The 21,621-nt window shown below is 45.1% G+C and overlaps 1 protein-coding gene across 1 annotated transcript in view; it reads right to left on the reverse strand.

Annotated features, from left to right (window-relative positions):
* Window positions 1-16,709, reverse strand: part of TTC34 (tetratricopeptide repeat domain 34) — a 51,041-nt gene extending 34,332 nt beyond the window's left edge. Inside the window, exons 1-3 of the mRNA XM_075017979.1 lie at window positions 15,106-16,709; window positions 14,029-14,254; window positions 10,808-11,000 (exon numbers count right to left, since the gene is read on the reverse strand). Of these exons, the coding sequence (XP_074874080.1) occupies window positions 10,808-11,000; window positions 14,029-14,254; window positions 15,106-16,709 (2,023 nt within the window). The remainder of the gene's footprint in view (window positions 1-10,807; window positions 11,001-14,028; window positions 14,255-15,105) is intronic.
* Between the last annotated feature and the right edge of the window lie 4,912 nt (window positions 16,710-21,621).

The raw sequence follows: 21,621 nt of genomic DNA on the forward strand, positions 1-21,621 counted from the left end.
CAAATAAGGAGGACTTGGTCGAGAATTTGAATGTGGGAGGCTGCTTGGGTGAAAGTGATCATGAAATCATAGAATTCACAATTCTAAGGACTGGTAGGAGGGAAAATAGCAAAACAGAGATGATGGATTTCAGGAAGGCAGATTTTGGTAAACTGAGAGAGCTGGTAGGTAAGATCCCATGGGAGGAAAAACTGAGGGGAAAAACAACTGAGGAGAGTTGGCAGTTTTTCAAAGAGACATTATTAAGGGCCCAAAAACAAGCTATTCCCCTATGTAGGAAAGAGAGTAAATATGGGCAAAGACTGCCTTGGCTTAACAAGGAGATTCTGCATGATCTCAAACTAAAAAAGGAATCCTATAAAAAATGGAAACTAGGACAAATTACAAAGAATGAACATAGGCAAATAACACAGGAATGCAGGAGTAAAATTAGAAAGGCTAAGGCACAAAATGAGCTCCAACTAGCTACAGGCATAAAGGGTAACAAGAAGGCCTTTTACAAATATATTAGAAACAAGAGGAAGACCAAGGACAGGGTAGGGCCATTGCTCAGTGAGGAGGGAGAAACAGTAACGGGAAACTTGGAAATGGCAGAGATGCTTAATGACTTCTTTGTTTCGGTCTTCACAGAGAAGTCTGAAGGAATGCCTGACATAGTGAATGCTGGTGGAAAAGGGGTAGAGTTAGTTTTTGAAATAAAAAAAGAACAAGTAAAAAACCATTTGGAAAAATTAGATGTCTGCAAGTCACCAGGGCCTGATGAAATGCATCCTAGAATCCTCAAGGAGCTGATAGAAGAGGTAGCTGAGCTGTTAGCTCTCATTTTTGGAAACTCATGGGAGACAGGAGAGATTCCAGAAGACTGGAAGAGGGCAAATATAGTGCCCATCTACAAAAAGGGGAATAAGAACAACACAGGAAATTACAGGCCAGTCAGCTTAACTTCTGTGCCAGGAAAGGTAATGGAGCAGGTAGTTAAGGAAGTCATCTGCAAGCACTTGGAAGGTAGTAAAGTGATAGGGAACAGCCAGCATGGTTTTGTAAAAAACAAATCATGTCAAACCAACCTGATAGCTTTTTTTGACACGATAACGAGACTCGTAGATAAGGGAGAAGCAGTGGGTGTGGTATACCTAGACTTTAGTAAAGCATTTGATATGGTCTCGCATAATATTCTTATCGACAAACTAGGCAAGTCCAACTTAAATGGGGCTGCAATAAGGTGGGTGCATAACTGGCTGGCTAATCATACCCAGAGAGTAGTTGTTAATGGTGCTCAATCCTGCTGGAAAAGCATAACAAGTGGGGTTCCGCAGGGGTCTGTTTCGGGACCAGTTCTGTTCAATATCTTCATTAATGATTTGGATATTGGCATAGAAAGTACGCTTATTAAGTTTGCAGATCATACCAAGCTGGGAGGGGTTGCAACTACCTTGGAGGACAGGGTCATAATTCAGAATGATCTAGATAAATTGGAGAAATGGTCTGAAGTAAATAGGATGAAGTTTAATAAAGATAAATGTAAGGTGCTGCACTTAGGAAGGAATAATCTGTTTCACACATACAGAATGGGAAAAGACTGTCTAGGAAGGAGTACAGCAGAAAGGAATCTAGGGGTTCTAGTAGCTCACAAGTTAAATATGAGTCAACAGTGTGATGCTGTTGCAAAAAAAGCAAACATGATTCTGGGATGCATTAGCAGGTGTGTTGTGAACAAGACACGAGAAATCATTCTACCGCTCTACTCTGCGCAGGTTAGGCCTCAGCTGGAATATTGTGTCCAGTTCTGGGCACCCCAATTCAAGAAAGATGTGGAGAAATTAGAGAAGGTCCAGAGAAGAGCAACTAGAATGATAAAAGGTCTGGAGAACATGACTTATGAAGAAAGGCTGAAAGAATTGGGCTTGTTTAGCTTGGAAAAAAGAAGATTGAGGGGGGACATGACAGCAGTTTTCAGATATCTTAAAGGGTGTCATAAGGAGGAGGGAGAAAACTTGTTCTTCTTGGCCTCTGAGGAGAGAACAAGAGGCAATGGACTTAAGCTGCAGCAAGGGAAGTTTAGGCTGGACATTAGGAAAAAGTTCCTAACTGTCAGGGTGGTCAAGTACTGGAATAAGTTGCCAAGGGAGGTTGTGGAATCTCCCTCGCTGGAGATATTTAAGAACAGATTAGATAGATGTCTATCAGGGATGGTGTAGATAGTGGTCGGTCCTGCCGTCGGGGCAGGGGACTGGACTCGATGGCCTCTCGAGGCCCCTTCTAGTCCTAGTGTTCTATGATTCTATGAAGCATGTGTGTGTGTGTGTGTCCATCACAGAGGTAATCAAGTTCGGAAAGTGACTAAGAAGAGGTGGGAAAACGTGTCTCTGACAATGATCCATGAAAAGCTGCTTTGCAAGATGTATAGCCCTAATTTGTAGCCCCAATCTGTCTACTGCAGTGTCAGAAACAGGGGCCCCAGCATGCTGGCTGATGCACAGATACATTCCTTGCTCCAGTTGTATAAAGATAAGAACATAAGAATGGCCATACTGGGTCAGACCAAAGGTCCATCCAGCCCAGTATCCTGTCTGCCGACAGTGGCCAGTGCCAGGTGCCGCAGAGGAGGTGAAACGAAGACAATGATCAAGTGATTTGTCTCCTGCCATCTATCTCCAGCGTTTGACTAAAAGCTAGGGGCACCATACTTTACCCTTGGCTAATAGCCATTTGTGGACCTAACCTCCAAAAATTTATCAAGCTCCATTTTAAACTCTGTTAGAGTGCTGGCCTTCACAGCCTCCTCCAGCAAGGAGTTCCACAGGTTGACTGTGCGCTGTGTGAAGAAAAATTTTCTTTTATTAGTTTTGAACCTACTACCCATTAATTTCATTTGGTGTCCTCTAGTTCTTATATTATGGGAACAAGTAAATAACTTTCCAATATTCACTTTCTCCACACCATTCATGATTTTATATACCTCTATCATATCGCCCCTCAATCTCCTCTTTTATAGACTGAAAAGTCCCAGTCTCTCTAGCCTCTCCTCATATGGGACCCTTTCCAAACCCTTAAGCATTTTAGTTGCCCTTTTCTGAACTTTTTCTAACGCCAGTATATCTTTTTTGAGGGTAGGAGACCACATCTGCATGCAGTACTCAAGATGTGGGCGTACCATAGTTTTATATAGGGGAAGTATGATATTCTTATTCTTATTTTCTATCCCTTTTTTAATAATTCCTAACATCCTATTTGCTTTACTGACTGCCGCTGCACACTGCGTGGATGTTTTCAGAGAACTATCCACTATAATTCTAAGATCCCTTTCCTGATCTGTTGTATCTAAATTTGCCCCCATCACATTGTATGTGTAATTGGGGTTATTTTTCCCAATGTGCATTACCTTACACTTACCCACATTAAATTTCATTTGCCATTTTTCTGCCCAATTACTCAGTTTGCTGAGCTCTCCTTGAAGTTCTTCACAATCTACTTTGGTTTTGACTATCCTGAACAGCTTGGTATCATCTGCAAACTTTACCACCTCACTGCTTACCCCTTTCTCTAGACCATTGATGAACAAGTTGAACAGGATTGGTCCAAGGACTGACCCTTGGGGAACACCACTAGTTACCCCTCCATTGTGAAAATTTACCATTTATTGAAACCCTTTGTTTCCTGTCTTTTAACCAGTTTCCAATCCATGAAAGGATCTTTCCTCCTGTCCCATGACCACCCTGTCTGCATGTTTGTTAACCCCTTCAAAGAACTCTAATAGATTAGTAAGACATGACTTCCCTCTACAGAAACCATGCTGACTTTTGCCCAACAAATCATGTTCTTCTACATGTCTGACAATTTTATTCTTTACCATTGTTTCTACTAATTTGCCCGGTACTGACGTTAGACTTACCGGTCTGTAATTGCCAGGGTCTCCTCTAGAGCCCTTTTTAAATATTGGCGTTATATTAGCTGTCTTCCAGTCATTGGATACCGAAGCTGATTTAAAGGATTGGTTACAAACCACCATTAATAGCTCTGCAATTTCACATTTGAGTTCTTTCAGAACCCTTGGGTGAATGCCATCTGGTCCTGGAGACTTGCTACTGTTTAGCTTATCAATTAGTTCCAAAACCTCTTCTACTGACACTTCAATCTGGGACAGTTCCTCAGATTTGTCACCTACAAAGGACGGCTCAGATTTGGGAACCTCTGTAATACCCTCAGCCGTGAAGACTGAAGCAAAGAAATCATTTATGTTCTCTGAAATGGCATCATCTTCCTTGATTGCTCCTTTTATATCTCCATCATCCAGTGGTCCCACTGCTTTTTTAGCGGGCTTCCTGCTTCTAATGTACTTAAAAAACATTTTACTATTGTTTTTTGAATTTATGGCTAACTGTTCCTCAAAATCTTTTTTGGCTTTTCTTATTACATTTTTACACTTAATTTGGCAGTGTTTATGTTCCTTTCTATTTTCCTCACTAGGATTTGACTTCCACTTTTTAAAGGATGCCTTTTTATCTCTCACTGCCTCTTTTACATGGTTGTTAAGCCACGGTGGTTCTTTTTTAGGTCTCTTACTGTGTTTTTTTAATTTGGGGTATACATTTAAGTTGGTCCTGTAATATGGTGTCCTTGAAAAGTTTCCACGCAGCCTGCAGGGATTTTACTTTAGTTACTCTACCGTTTAATTTCTGTTTAACTAACCTCCTCATTTTTGTATAATTCCCCTTTTTGAAATTAAATGCCAGAGTGCTGGACTGCTGCGGTGTTCTTCCCAACACAGGAATATTGGAAAAAAAAAAGCTAAAAGAATGTTCTGACAAAGGTGGTGGAGGAAGGCAGAGGGTAACACCAGTGAGATCGAGCAGTTCCATAGATCGCTCATGGGCACAGCTTGCTGGCTCCACATAAATCAGTTAATAGCGGCTTTTCCCAGGTAGTCATTTTTGCTTTCTGATTATTGGCAGGTGTCCCAGAAGAAATTAGTCTTCAGGAGGGATTTGAGGGAGGAGCTTGTAATTAGTTACATACAAATTTTTCAGATACGGCCTGTGGTTTTTGTTGGCTTACTTGGGCACCTGGACTGAGAGACCCTGTTTTTCCATAACCTGTTGAAGATGACACAGTACACAGGGCAGACCTGGAAACAGAATGCAGATCTCCTGGGCTCCAGGCATTGGCGCTCTCTAATGGATCTTCCCTATATACTAAATATATGGTTCTCTTAGAAACTTTCCTTTCCCTGTTTAATTTGTAATGCTCTCAGTTTTAAAGATAGGAGAGGTTAAAAGGGTTAATAAAATGTTTTTGCTCAGCAGAAATGACCACCAAAGAGCCCCAGGACAATAATCTCATTGCTTAATATATCACTGAAAAGTGTTTTGATATCAGGGTGTTGAGGGTGATGTAAGAACTGACATAGAAAGAACAGAACCTACGGGCAGGTCTACTTTAGGGGAGAAAGCCCTCTTAAGATACTCAGTTCCAGCTATGAGAATAGCTAGATTCAATTTACCTTAGGTTGACTTTCTTCAATGTACTTTAGGTAAATTTTCTTCAACATACCTTAAGTTGACTTTCTCCATCATTCCCACAGCCGGAGGTTGGTGGGAAAAGCTCTCCTGTTGATTTCCCTCTCTCCTCATGACTGTGAGGCCTACTGGGGTCGAAGGGGATGTCCTGAATGTATGATTTAGTGCTTCCCTACTAGGTGCAAACCCCAGAAGTTGATCTCTGGCGTGTTAATTTTCCTGTAAGTATAGACATGCCCAAGTTCTGTTTTGGTACAAATGAAAACAATGGTGCTCTGGTTATTGCTCTATTGCTCTGGTCAGGTCTGGTCATCAGCAGGAAGACTGACTCTCAGTTCATCTTACAGTATTTCGATTGCTTGCTCCATTGAAATCCATCCTCACTCTCCATTAGCTTTCCTTTTTGTGGCTTGTTGGTCAGTTTTGATTTCATGTTATTTCATATGATGGCCACTGTTTTGGTTCACATGTAACAAATAGGCTACCGGCAAGGCCTGCTTTTCAGAGCAGTGCAGGCCCACAGTGGTGACAGATGCTCTTTTCCAGCTGTATTTATTTATTTACCAAACCCTCTTAAGTTATTTGAGATTCCCCCAGAAGAGGGATTGCTCAACATTCCTTTGCTGCCTCTTTGTGCACAGACATTGTCTAGAACAGTTAAAAGAAATCCCACAATTGCCATTTTGTTTGCTTTTTTTGCTGTTTGTGATGAAATTGCTTTGATGAGGCAGTTTGGGTTGAGTTTCCTAGGAAACCTGGAAAGCTTCTCTCTGGGAAGTTACACTGGTCCCCTCTCCTCCTTCGCTCATTGGTGGGAACTGGATCTGAACCTGTCAGAGGGAGTGCTGCAGCCAAGAAAATTAGAAGTGCTGTGGGTGGCTGGATGCAAACCAAGAGGGGATGACTTGAAAGTACTGGAATAAATTGCCTAGGGAGGTTGTGGAATCTCCATCATTGGAAGTATTTAAGAGCAGGTTAGATAAACATCTGCCAGGGATGATCTAGATGGTGCTTGGCCCTGCCGTTAAATGCAGGGGCTGGACTTGATGACCTCTCAAGTCCCTTCCTGTTCTATGATTCCTTTATACCCTTGCAAACAGCAGTGTTCCTCGCTAGTGCACAGCAAAGGCATGTACTGTAGCTCCAATGGCGCATGACACAGCAACTTAGGTGGTATGGTTGGGCCCTAGCTAGTTAAAACAACTCTGAAGGCTGAGGATGTAGATATAACTCACAAATGGCAGCACAAAAGGAGAAAGAATACTCTGGATGAGACGTGCTGCTAGGAGGCAGAAGCAGAGCCATTTATCAGGGAGAGGAGCTGGTAGGGTCTGATGGAATGAATCAGATAATGTACACTACTTTGGTTTGGATAATAACCCAGATGGTCTGTCTCACTTCTCACCATATCATGTAGTAGGTCAAGACACAGGGATGTGTGACATTAGGATACCCTTTTCTCCAGTCGCAACTAAATCGATCACTTGTATATGAAACGTACAAGAGGCTGCAGAGAATGAATGTCTCATTCATTCACACACCACCTTGCTTTCAAAGCAATTTCAGTGAGCATCTTTATTTGCCAAGGGTTGTGATCAATAACAGTGACATCCCCATATTGGATGAATTGTAAATATTGTTTTCTTGGGGGCGGTCAGTGAGTGTGGCTTTTCACACAGCTGCCTGGAGAAATGTACCAGCAGCTGCACGTTTAGCAATTCCTTTTCAATAGCAAGTCTTCCCCCTCCAAATGATGTTCCAGAATTCCTCACCAAATGCTATTAATGCTTGTGGGGCTCTAATGATCAGTGCCAACAACAGACCAGGCCCCTTTCTTAACAAGCATCTGCACTAGCAAGTGGAAAGTTGGTAAAGCTGGATACATGGCCTGTGAAACAGAGAGGATCGATCTTCCAGGGTTCAATTTTGTATGCCTAGTAGAGATGCATAAAATTGAAATATGGGGGGTTGGTAGTCAACCTCTATACTTCTTAACATCACGAGGACCAAGGGAGGCTGACAGGAGAGTTTGTCCCATCAACCTCTCTCTGTGAGGACAGCCAGGTAAGTCACAGAATCATAGAATCCTAGGGCTGGAAAGGACCTTTGAAGGTCATCTAGTCCAGCCCCCTTCCTAAAGCAGGATCAACTCTAACTAAATCATCTCAGCCAGGACTTCGTCAAGCCGGGACTTAAAAGCTTCTAGGGATAGAAATTCCACCACCTCTCTAGGTAAAGCATCACCACCCTCCTAATATCCAATCTACCCCTCTCTCTCTGTAACTTCAGACCATTGCTCCTTGTTCTGCCATCCGCCATTAGGGGGAACAGCCTCTCTCCTTCCTTTTTAGAGGCCCCACTTCAGGAAGTTGAAGGCTGCTATCAAATTGCCTCTCACTCATCTCTTCTGCAAACTAAATAAGCCCAAATCTCTCAGCCTCTCCTCATAGGTCATGTGCTCCAGCCCCATAATCATTTTCATTGCCCACCACTGAATCCTCTCCAATACATCCATGTCCTTTCTATAGTGGGGGGCACAGAACTGGATGCAATACTACAGATATGGCCTCACCAGGGCCAAGTAGAGGGGAATGATAACTTCTCTAAATTGACTGATGTCTAGTGTAGACCTGGCCTGAGCCACCTCAAGGCAGTTAGCAGTTTTCCCTTTCCTTTTTATGCTCCCTCCTCCTCCATGCTACTGTCATAACATTTGCTGCAAATGAAAGTCATATTTCCATAAGAATAGTGTTCTGCTTAGAACATGCCAGAAACATTTCTAAATTAGCTAAGCCTTTCTGTCTGGGGAGAACCGAGGTAATGTTTCAGCTCTAATGCACCCAGGCAGGGGTGTAACTTTTTAGTAGGGAATGCATCTCAAACACCTGCAGACTCACAGCATCAGGAAAACTCACTGGTGGGCAAGTAGCTTTGGGTGGGAACTGCGATACTGAACACAGCTTAATGCAGAAGAAAAAGAACATATCCCTCAGCATTCCTACCGTGAGTGGCTGCAGGGCTCTAACTGGTTTCGTAGACTGTGAATGGGTTGTATAGCCTTCTCCAGCTTGGTAGACTGGTCAAGACTGGAATGAATCCTGCAGCCACTCCAAGCCACTTGCTATCTGTGTGAAACAAGGCAGTAATGGGGAAAGTTTCAAAAGTGAGCCAGATGCTCAGGTCACTAGGGTTGCATTATAAGCTTTTCAAATGGGCTTAAATACCAAAGGTCCCTAAATGCTGCTGGCAAAATGGAGGCTGAGGCCTTGGCTCCTCAATGAATGATGTGCTTATGAAAATTTGACCAGAGGCGATGAAGCAAACAGATGTCCTGAGCCCCAAAGCACCATTACAACCAATTATGAGAACTGCCTGATGGAGTCAAAGCAATGGTCTGTTCAGCACACTCTCCTGGCTTCAGATAGCAGACAGCGCCCAGCATGTTGGAGGGAATGAACAGTAGTTCAGAAGTTTAGGGACTCACACAGCATGAGGCTGCATCTCTGACCATCCTGGCTAGCAGCAATTGATAGGTCTGTCCTCCATGACCTTAACTCATTCATTTTTGAACCCAGTTATACATTTGGCCTTTGCAACATCCTCTGATGAAGGCAATGTTCCCATTAATCTGTTCCATCCATGTGCAGATATTTTCCATCCATGTGCAGAATAAATTTTTGTGTGCACCGAGGCATGTGCAGCTGCACACCGTGAGTAGTTACAAACCCTAGCTGTGGGCACTCTGTTAATCAGCTAGGCAGCATTTGACTGTCTCCCAGAGGCTGCACAACTGCGCAGATTACATGCAATGCTGCCTGACAACACATTTCAAAGGCTGACTGCATGTTAGGTGAAGATGTGCTGCCTTGAAACCTCCTTCCTATTAATTTCATTGGGTGACCTGGGTTCCTCTCTTATGTGTAAATAACATTTCTTTATTCACTTTCCCCACACCTGTCATGATTGTATAAACCTCTGTCATATTTCCCCTTACCCATCTCTTTTGAAAGGTGAACAGTCCCAGATATTTTAATCTTGTCTTGAATTATTCATTATTTATTTGACAGTAGTGCCTAAAGACACCCATTGTGTTGGGTGCTACACAAGCACCCAGAGAGACAGTCCTTGCCCTACAGGTCTGAGGCCCATGTGCATGAATTTCTGGTGTGTGTGTGTGTGTGTGTGTGTGCTTTTTTGTAAATGTGGACTGCAATTTTTTTTAAATATAAAGTTTGAAATAGTCATGCAAAGAGTGTGGGTAAGAGAGGTTAATGAAAAATTTGAGTGAAAACAATGATTGGTAAAATGATTTTGTTATAACATACTAAAAATTCATACAGTAACAACTATTTTATAGAAATTACCTTCTGCAACCTTGCTGTAATATTGTAAGTGACAAACAATATTCCCTTGGGCCTTCTAGATATGGAGCTGGCCAAGGAACTACAGCTCCCAGGGTGTCTTGTGTTCCCCCATCATGCCCTGCAGACTCTCCCTGCACAGTGCAGCAGTGAGGAAGGGAGAGAAACTGGACATGGGAAGGGGAGTGTGTTCACACCCTTCATGCTCCCTGCCCCATGTATGTGCCTTGGGCTAGCAGAAGACCTAGAGACGAAGTGCAGGGGAAATAGAGGTGAAGTTAGTTACCCAAGGCCAGGCAACAGTCAGCAGCAGAGCTGAGAACAGAAACCAGCTCTCCTGAGTCTTAGTGTGGTGGTCTCTCTACCAAAGGATTATGCCACCCTGCTTCTAGTCACGGCTGGAGTCCACAGGGGAATTTGCTGATGACCAGTGTGACTTTCCACAGAATTGTAGACATGTCGGGCATTTAGAGACATCACCCATTCCAACCTCCTGTGCTGAGGCTGAACCAGGTAAACCTAGAGCATCCCTGCATGGAGTTTGTCCACCCTCTTAAAAACCTTTCCTGATAGGGTTTCCATAACCTGCTTGGAAAGCCTATTCCAGAGATTTACTACCTTTACATTTAGATATCTAACCTAAATCTCTGGCGACAAAACAGCCGAGCCAACTCATTTCACACAGGCCACAATGTTGCTGGATGTTAAGGACTTTGGTCATTGTGTATCTGGGCCATGTCAAACCAGTTACTTAGATGAGAATGACTATGGTATATAGAGCTTTTCTCCTCAGCCATCCACATACCTTTGCACACTTTTTGTTTGTGTTCTATCATTTTATTTAGAGGAAAGCAGAAATAATGTATGAAGAGTGACACCTGTCCACATGCTGGCCTAGTTCCCACAGAAGCAAACCTCTCACAAGCCTACCTGATGCAATGATAGCAAAGGAAAGGTAGGCAATAGCTTCTCTGATGTAGGTGTCTCCCTGCTTATTCTTCAGAATGGTCATCGCCCTGGAGTGGCAGTGAGTTTGCATCAACTTCCTGTCTTCATCTTTGAAAATATCCATCATCAGCAGGAGGCAGGAAGTGTCTCCGATCTGGATCATTTTCTTCAGCAACTTAACAAGGACAGAGAAGAAAGGGAGGATGGTTAAACTGGCATTAATGTAAATCAGACAGGGTCAGATGCAGCTGGACTGTGGGCATAGACATAGATGAACACTAGTGAGTCAAACATTTTGGGACTGAACTAGAGCAGTATTCCTCAGCCAGGGCTCATGATCCCCAGGAAGAGCGATCAAAAGCAGTGAGGAGTGGAAAGGTGTCACAGAGGGTTGAAATTTAATTCCAATTCCAAGGCAAGGAATTTTTTTTTCAGATAACCTCAGTGCAGGCCAAACTTTCCAAACATCTGAGGGCAACCAGTGGTGTTGGGCTTGTCACAATTTTGCCCCTTTCTCATCCACATGGGGATTTACCCTCCCCACTCTCCTACCAGCCCTCCAGGTCAAATATTCCCTGTCAATTGCTTGAAACATGCAGCAAAAATAAATTCTATAGGCATTGTATTGCTAATTTATTTTTACTTTTCCTTTATAATAATGTCAGGGGAGGGGGGCCAGGAAAATGTTTGACTTTCAATAAGAGACTATCAACCTGAAGAGGTTGGCCAACACAGCACAAGAGCGTAGTATTTAATAGTCTATCTGATCTCAATGTAGTTTCCATGTGATGAAGAAATTAGCAGTTTCTGAATGCAATATTTGGGTGTTCAAATGCAAAAGCAAACTGGCACTACTCTGTTTTGCTCTGGGTGGGGTCAGGAAATATTGAACTTACATTTTGAAATAAAGACATGAATAATTTTATCTAAAATTCCAAACTTTGGAGTAGGTTTGTTTTTTTTTTAAATTTGGGTTGTTTCTTATTCGAGTTGGTAAAGAAAATAATTGTGAAAATTTTCCTAAAATTCAAAAAGATTTGATGCAGCCTATAAAGGCCCAAAAGAACTTCCACAAAACTTTCACAAAAAGTTTTATGCCATCATGCACAGGGTTCAAGTATGAGTCCATCATGGAATGTGCCCTTCAGGTAACATGTGCTGGCCAAAGAATAAAGCAATGGCTTTTCAATCACAGTTTGTTTGCACACTGAACCGGGGGAGGGGGGGGGGGGGGATGGATAAACAACTTCCCCCCTCCCAAACCCGTGACTCCAAATAGCAAAATCATTAAGAAGCTTGTTCTCAGTCATATTTTCCCAGGGCTATATGTAAACTCTGAAGACTGGTATCACTCACACAAAGGCCTTACAGTGTCAGCAAATAGAATAGTTTAACACCCCCTGGGGAAAAAAATTGCCCCTTTGGTTGGGTGGAATACTTTTTCATCCTGAGGATTTATGGCATAGTTTAAAAATGCAACAGTGCCCTCTGTGGGCAAATTCTGGTCATTTAACCATCTAATCTTGGCAGCTACATCTGCTTAGCACAAATAAAAAACACTCACATCCCTTCTAATTTAGAAGGCAACCAACCTACGCCCAAGCATTTATCCATGGACCCCCAAACATTTTTGCCAGTGATATGTTCTGCTTATTATTTTCTGACTCTTGGTTGTATTTTGATGGCAGCTGTATTATGTTAGGTTCTGCCTATGTCCACAGGACGACTCACTTTCTGAGCGGGGAGCTCCTGTTCCAAAGTAGGTGAGTCTTAGTAACTATTGTCATATTGGATCAAGTGACATATAGAAGTCAAAAGAACTTGTTACATTTTATGCAGTGTGTTTGTGTCCATAAACTCAAGATTTCCTGACTCCAGCTTTGCTGCTAACACTTTGTATCAGCCTGGTTAAGGATTTCATCCTCCATCAGTACAAGTGCCACCAATATTCTCCTCCAGGGCTGACATACATCATTAGGCAGTTATTGTGTCAAACAGCTCTTTATAACATCCATATTTGGTTTCAACAGGATCTGTGGGTGTGCAAAGAACAGGGTCTCTGGCCTGCAGGTGTTGAGAGGAAGATTCTGAATATCAACCCACCTTGGATCTTGGGTGCTCTTTAGGACAAGCTGTTCTCTAAAACTAAAGGGGGAAGGGGGCCTCTGCTTCTCTTAGTCAGCACCAAAAAGGGCCAGAGCTAGAAATGGACCTGCACTCCCATCTCCTAGGCACTTGCCTTCCTGGGAGCTGTTCACCTGATGGGTCAAGTATTAGGTTTGGTGAAGGATTAGTTATTCTGAGAAGTGGGGATGGACAGAATTGCTGGACCCCTGGGCAAGGTGAAGGAGTGGCTTTGCGTTCCTGGAAGGGGCAGGGTCTCAGGTGGAAGGGGCGGATCTAGGGGCTAGCGCCTCTGTATGTGCCATTTAGTGCTCCCCAGAGTGTGCTGCCAGGTACTCCAGCAGTGACCTCAAGGGTCTGGAGCTCCAGCTGCTGCCTCTGCTGTGGTAGTGGCAGCAACAGCCAAGAGCTCAAGACCCCTTTGAATTGGCCCTGGGCAACTGCCCCTCGGCCCCTCAGATTTCAGGTGAACACTGTGGGATTTAAAATTAAGAATTTCTGCCTGTGAGAGGTGTGGTTCCTCAGAGCCTCAGCGGCGACACTAATTCTTCACCTATCCACTGTGGAATACATTTCATAAGTCCATTTCTTTATTTTAAGGGCCGCAAACACAGACGTTCGCTGCTTTCCGGAGACATGGACCTGCTCACCGGTGAGATCCTAAAATAAGACCACCATTTGCCTCATGTAGGCTGTGGGCAATGGTGGAGGAGGCTAGATAGCTGCAGGAGGAGGGCAGTGGTCTACTCCTTCTCTTGTAAGGGGAAATTACCAATCCCAGAAGGAGTGTGGGTGGAAAAGCTTTAAATTAGTCCTTCATGAAAGTGTTTGTGAAGTATGAGTGCCTCTTCCTGATGGAGAACTTTCTAAGCCATTTGTCCACCAGCTCGACCCAGCATTTTAGACATACGCCTCCCCCAGATCACAAAGCACAAATGGTTAGTTTCTTGCAACCACCTTTCTGTGTGTGCCCACTGCATCCCTAACATAGCCAGTGAGAACCATGGACCCCCCACCACAGTCGCTTCACCTGCAGGAGGACTTTGCCTCACCCTTGTTACTAGCCAGGTGCTTTTTACCTGAGTGCCATCATACAAGAAACCCTTCTTCAGCTGCAGCAGTGCCAGCCTTGCCAGGAGGGGAGACCTCTGGGGATTTTTAGAGAGAGCTACCAAGAGGAGTCTGTGAGCTTCTTCCATGCGCTCCAGCTGGTACAGGGCATCGGCACACAGGATCTGAGAGACTTCGTCAGAAGGGTCCAGCTCCATCAAGAGAGAAGCCAGCTGGTGAACCCCAAAAGCATCCCTGCATCAACAAAGATCAAAAGAAGAACTGCTCAAAGTTCTGGTGGAATTTCTGTCACTCATACAGAGCAGCTGGCTTTGAATGAGCCCCCTGCTACTATGGGGACCAAACATCACTGTTACCAGGTATGGAGAACCTCCTGTTGCATAAACATTTAAGCCACATTGTAAACATTTCCTCAAAGGCCTCCAACTCCAGGTGAAAGCATGGCTTCAAAAGAGGGTACACTATGGTAATACAAATAGCAGGTATAGAAAATAATGTATTGTCTCCATTGAAGGACTCCCCCTTACTAAAACTTGCTAAAAAACACTAACACATGTATGCGGGAACAGCCTTGTTAGAAAACTCTCCTTCTTTGAGTATGCTGGGGTGGGACTTAAGAAACATGGGTTCTAGTCCAGGCTCTGCCACTGGCCCATTGAGTGACTATGGTAGTCATTGCCTCTCTGTGCCTCAGTTTCTCCATTTATAAAATGGTGATAATGACACTAAGTTGCTTTGTGATTTAATGAGAAAAATGCTGTGGGGAGTTAGATATTATTAGTAAGAAACCATCTTAAAGTATCCACACTTGTATTAGTGACACACTCCATTTGCAACCAAATTTCTAAAGCCATTTCTTTCTTTCTCGTTCTATAACACTTTTCAGAAAATAGCTGATGGTTTTCCATAAAAATATGGAAAGCAATGAAAAAAATCCAGTGTTTTTGAAAATATTTCATAGAAACATCAGTGACTTTTGCCTAATACCACTTTGGGCTGGGTTCCCATCAGCTGCTGACTGAGACGTGAAGGCTCTGTGCCTTACTCTCTGTCTGTCTGAGACAATCAACCCAGCCAAGCCATACCCTTCTTTTGTCAGGAAGCCGTTCAATCCCATCCCTTTCTTCTGCCTGCAGTCTGGGCTGCCTTTTGGATTCAGCTTTTTCTGGAGTATCTTCTGCCCTTCTTCCTGGAGCACTTTCAGGAGCAGCCCTCTTTGGTTCCAGGGCACATAAGACTTGACAGTGAGGATGGTTTCATCTAATCTCAGCCGACAGGCCGTGATATAATCTAGGGCTGTGAGATAAGCGCTGCCACCTGAACTCCGGAGAAGCCCCCGCCCACACAGGGCTTTCACACAACTGCTGGGGTGCGGCGAGTCATGCTCAATCACCTTCTGGAAGTCCTGCAGGGCTTGCTGGTTGTCATTGGCATGGAGGTAGCAAAACCCTCGCAGGACCAGGAGGCTGTTGTAATATGTATTCTCCTCAGAACCCAAAAGATGGCTGCAGAGCTTAAGGGCACTCTTGACACATCTGCTCAGCAGCTGGCAGTCTGCCAGCCGGACACTCAGCTCACGCCTCGACCCTGGGGTGATCTGAATGAGGAACTGGAGAGTGTCCACGACTGGGAGGAGCAGCTCTGTGCCAGCATCACATCGAAGCTCAGTTCGAGCATGCACAGCTTCCCTGTAGGTCGCAAACTCCCCATCCAGGGCCGCTCGGGCCTGTTCTTCAATCCTCTCAGTGTCACAAGATGAGAAAAGCTCATCGAAGTGCTTCTTTGCTTGGCCAGGGTTGATCTTGAAGGCTTCTATCAAGTCCTGCAGCATCTCCCGAGTCCGCCCACCCAAGGAGAAGTAAGCAGCGGCTCGACCCAGGAGCACATGCAAAGCTCTCTCATCTCTGAGCTTACTACCAGCAGAAAAGACCTCCAGAGCCTTGCTGTAAACTGCCACGCACTCCTCATATTTGTGTTTCTCAAAGAGGTATGCGGCCTGTGCCCGGCACACCTGGATGTCATTGGGTGCCACAGCAGTGAGGAATTCATAACAGTAATCAAGCTGGCCATCCAAGGCCCTGCTGGCTGGGCCCTTCTCCTGGTGTACTGAGAGGTAATCAGAGAAGGTCTGGATCACCTGAGGCAAGTGTTCCTTCTGCCTGCTGTGCAGATATGACACTGTCTCAGCCCGATGCATCATGAAAGCTTGGAGATAGTCCACAACTCCATTCCTGGCTTGTGTCCCTGACAGCACCCAGGCCAAAGCCCTGGTCAACAGTGCTGCCACTGAATGTTTTGGATGGGTGCTGAGCAGGGTGTTGCACCGGCTCACCACTTCTTCATAGTGCCCCTGCCTGAGCATGGCCTCCATCTTGACTACAGAGGAAGCCAAGTTATTGGGGCTCAGGGTGGATAGGAACACGGCCGCTATTCCCACGTTGAGCGACACAATGGCCAAGTCATTGCAGTGTATGCTGGGAATCTGACTCTTGCCTGTGCACCATGTCTCCAGGGTGTCTATCACTTTCTCCCAGGGCCCCTTCCCAAGGGTCTTTACTTTCTGCACGGCCAGGAGTGCACTGCAGCTGAACGCAGCCAAGTAGAAAGCAGTGGCAAGGGGCAGCTCGTCCATCGCCAGGTGCTGATCCCCTTCCTTGCAGAGCCGGTTGGCTAGTTCCTGTGCTGACATTCTGAACACAGAGGCATTTACATCGGCCACAAGTGTTGTTTTGCACACAGACCTGTCAGTTGCCTGTGGAACAGAAATTAGAGCAGTGAACACCAAGCCCATTGCCGTGGTTTGTGGGTATAGGTTGTGTTTTCTCTCATCCCAAGCTGACAGACACAAACAAGGAACTGAGATGTTCTGAAGGTCACAGTGCAAAAAGAAGAGCAAAAGAATTGAAGTCACTGAAAAGCAGAAGCAAAGGGGAACAAAGACAGGAGAAGCAGCAAATTAGGTGTAATACGGTCAGGCCAGCAGATCACAGTAAGGGGGAAAGGCAGCTCAGGATAGAGCCTCAGCCAGGGGAGGAGAGAAAGAGCTGGTTAAACACCCAGGTGGAAGCAGCAGGGAGGGTGTGCAGTTAATCAGTGCAGGACAGCTGATTCCACTGGCAGGGCTTTTAAAAAGCCACCCCAGAGAGGGAAGGAGGGGAGAGTGAGGTAGGGTAGCAGTGGAGAGTGAGATAAGGAGAGACAAAGCAGATAAGCAGACCAGGAGAGTTTGCAAGAGGGAGAGGAGAGGAGAGGAGAGGAGAGTGCCAGGGCTCCCCTCCCCTGGTGAGATTGAAAGCCCTGATGGTGGCTAGGGGGAAAGAGGTTGACCAACTGGCCCTGACAGACAGAGGTGGGTGCAGTCACAAATCCACTAACTGAAGAGAGAGTTGGGGGACCCTGGCAAGACACAGGGGTACCTTATCACAGGGGGGCAGTGGCTAATCTTTGTAAGAGCTTGTAGAAAATGGGGAAACGGTCACAAACAGGTTGTGGAAATGTTTGCCCTTTTTGCTGTTAAAATTTAAACTATAAATTTTAAATCACCCAATCAAACATCGGAGCGTAATTCTCTCTCCTCTATGCACCTTTATAACCATATTCATAACCTTTTTATGGCTGTTGTTTTGCCACAGCTCACAGAGGAAGCTAGAAAAGTGGGCCATGGGAACACACCCTTTTACCAGAGATTTCCTGATGTGGCAAGAGGAACAATAGTTTGAATCCTCCCCTCATTCCACCTCTGATAACAACAGCAAAATAGATAATGATAGCAATAAGTGACTTTTGACCCATGAGGCGGTAAGGGGAGACAGTGAATTCTTGGAGGCAGAAAGAAAACAGTGTAAATCATGTAACACTGTCAGGTTGAACTGAACTTGGGATCTCTGGCGCTTAGTGCATGAGTCTCTACCGTGTGAGCTAAAAAACAGTGGTTTTTGTACTTCCCCTAGCTGAAGAGGTGCATCCCAAGCATCAGAGGCCCAGCTGAAATCCTAGATGAGCTCCCACACCTATAACACTACTAGGCAGCATTGAACTTGGGGAGCCTGGAGCTTAGCATGTGAGCCTTTGAGCTAAGAGCCAGCTGGCTCTCAGCTAAGGCTGCAAAGGAGACTTTTTCTGGGAGTGGTGTAAGTGCCATTACATGGGACAGTGACTCACACCCAGTAGGCATGTGGATTATGATAACACACACATAGAACAGCAAAGACGAGAGTGCTGTGACATTTGTGCTATAGGAAAGCTTGGAGCCGTAAGCAGAGGCTTTGCAACGATCGTTTGTCAGGCTGACCTGTGTGAATGCTTGTGTCTGTGGAAGGTGTGACTTGCCTGTTCCCATCCTAGTCAAATGCCAGCAAGAGCCACTTCCTCCTTGCCTCAGACAGCTGCTACACATTGCCTCTTGTCCCTCCAGTGCAGCACGCAAGTCGGACACACTGACTAGCATGACGGGACACCTGGAAACAGTGTGTTTCTTGTACCAGCCTTTGGTTATTTTGGGTAGTGCTTTGAGCTGTTGCTCTGTTCCCAGGTTCATGGCAGTACTACAGACTCTTACTGCACAGAAGACTAGGTGAGAAACAGGAAAGTGAAGGAACGCAGTGAGGAAGGGCAAGGACACATTTTTGCAGTAAAAACAAAGTCTCCTGGCCCAGAGGTGTCAGAGATTCAGCTGGAGTTGGTGAGGTCAGTCTATGAAGATTCCTAATAATGACTGTTCAGGGGGAGCTGGGGAAAGCCATGTGCAGTTACTCAAGTTACCATTGCGCAGGGACCCCGAAGTGTCCCTACACTTGCAAACATCACCATGCACACGGTGCAAGCCTCCAGGACACAAGCTTCATCTCTCGTCCCAGCAGCACAATACACCACCCCAACCCCATATCAGTGAACTAGCTCAGGTCTAAATTTCGGAAACACCAGCTCTCAATGAGTCAGCTTCCCTTACTGGCTTCTGTAAGAACAGAGGGTACAAAGCACCTTTCAGGACTGGGCCTTCCCTGACCCTCAAGTGCACTGTCATGCAGCAAGCTTTGGACCCAGATAAGAGACCATCTGAGGCAGTAGTTGGCACCTTGTTGTCATTATTTGTTCATAGTATTTGCTGTATGCTCCAAACTTTTTTTGCAATAGCATCACAAAAAAAGGAAACATGATTCTGGGATGCATTAACAGGAGTGTTGAGAGCAAGACATGAGAAGTCATTCTTCTGCTCTACTCAGCACTCATTAGGCCTCAACTAGAGTATTGTGTCCAGTTCTGGGCGCCACATTTAAACAAAGATGTGGAGAAATGGGAGAAGGTCCAGTGAAGAGCAACAAGAATTATTAAAGGTCTAGAGAACATGAGCTATGAGGGAAGACTAAAAGAACTGGACTTGTTTACTTTAGAAAAGAGAAGACTTAGAAGGGATATGATAGCAGTTTTCAAGTACCTCAAAGAGGGTTACAAAGAGGAGGGTGAAAAATTGTTCTTGTTGGCCACGGAGGATAGGACAAGGAGCAGTGGGCTCAAGCTGCAGGAAGAGAGGTTTAGGTTGGACGTCAGGAAGAACTTCCTAACTGTCAGGGTGGTTAAACACTGGAATAAACTACCAAAGGAGGTTGTGGAATCTTCATCACTGAAAATATTTAAGAGCAGGTTAGATAGACGCCTATTGGGGATGATCTAGATGGTGCTTGGTCCTGCTGTAAGGGCGGGGACTGAACTCGATGACCTCTTGAGGTCCCTTCCTGTTCTAGTGTTCTATTTCAATGAAACTGAATATATGCAGATTTTTTTTAAAAAAGGAAATAAAGTGGATGCTCAGCATGCCAGCTCTGTGAGGCTTTGTGCTGCACACACACAACATACAGTCAAGTACTGCTGCCCACACAGAGCCCCCCGACACTAATTATAACCCGACCAGTAAGTTTCCAAAAGCCCTTTTCTGACTCAGGAGGTTGTCCAGCTCTGCTTTGATCCATGCTCCTCCCATCCCCCTGCTTGAGCTCTTCCCTTCTCAGCCCACCTGCTCCAGCAGATGCCTTTTGAAAGCTGGATGCCGGGAAAGAAACCCAACCATCTCCCCCTCCCTGAGGTGTGCTACTTTGCTCTTGCTTTGCCTTTTCCCCCCATCAGAAACGGGTCATACATTGTTGCTTTTCTGGGTGATGGGGACAATGGGGAGGGGAGGAGACAATGCCCAGTCTCCCTTTGTTTCTGAAACTGGGAGGTTAGAGCTGGCATGGCTTCTTCCCAGCTTTGGGACTGGAAGGGATGGGGATTCACAAATACTTATCCCACCACAGACAGGTCAGAATGTACAATTAGACAGGGACCAAACTCCTTAAACAATGGCACTGTAAAGCAGCAAAAACAAAGGGTAGGGGGAAGGAAGAGGACCCAAGGAGGACCTGGGAACTCACGTTTGAACATGTTCACTGGGGTGGAGGTGCCGGCTGATCTCGGATCTGCAGCACTCAGAGGAGGCAGCTGCCGCTAGGAGAGATGGGGTGAGAAGGGGCTGGCTAGGTTCATCCTTCCACATGCCCTGTTACCCAGGAGACAGTAAACACTAACACAGGCTTCTGTTCCCGCAGGCAGGGGCTGGATGCACAGTGCAGGCACACAGTCCCTGACTGGAGGGCTGCCTGAAGAGCCAGATCTATCTATCTATCTATCTCCTGCCCTTCTAGGTGACCCTTTTGCTCCCTTCTAACCCTATGGTGAATCTATCTCTCTGCCCTACTAGTTGCTTGTACTGTACTGTCAGTCCTTGATAAAAGTCACCCCAATAAAGTTGTTTCACACTTATACCATTGAATCTTGAGGAACATGATGTAAAAATTGCTTGCACTTGTGTCGTCATGTCATTTAGAAAATGGAAAATTAGCATACCCTCCCAGCATCCTCTGTGGCCCTCTTCTGTCTTAGACTACACATAGGGTAAAAATGGTTTAAAAACATATTTTGGGTTAGGACCATTTCTTTCAATGTTGCTTAAAATGCTTTTAATGTATGCATGGTAGCAGCAAGTAAAAGTACTGCACATAGGATAAAAATGGTTTAAAAATGTAATTTGGGTGAGGAGCATTTCTTTAAATGTTGTTTAAAATGCTTTAAATGTCTGCTACAGTCAGTGAGCGGCACATTAGGGTTTAAATGGTCACATAGGCCAAATTTACACTCTTACAATCTCTGTCCTGCTCTATTTACATGCTTTCTTATGGGGAAAAATTCCTCGTTATATGTCGTTTCGCCTTAAGTCACAAATTTACAGTACTTGTCCCCGATGTATCTCGAGGACCCCCTGTAATTGTAGCCATGTTGGTCTCTGGATATTCAAGGTGGGTGAGGTGATACATTTTACTGGACCAACTTCTGATGGCAAGAGAGATTAATACCTCACCCACCTTAACTCTCTGTCTTCTCAGCTGGACTTAGCTACCACTTTGCTGCTGTCCCCCAACAAAGGCAGAGCATCCATGTCATGGGAGAGGCCTGTCATCGTCACCCTTTCACTCCTGCTCTGGAGTGGGGTGAGCCAATGACAAAGTGCTGGCCAAAGTCCTAAACTAGGGCTTCACTCAGCTGACTGACATGACGGCTGTGTGCCTCAT

Source organism: Carettochelys insculpta, chromosome 23 (assembly GCF_033958435.1).
Source record: "Carettochelys insculpta isolate YL-2023 chromosome 23, ASM3395843v1, whole genome shotgun sequence".
NCBI lineage: Eukaryota > Metazoa > Chordata > Testudines > Carettochelyidae > Carettochelys > Carettochelys insculpta.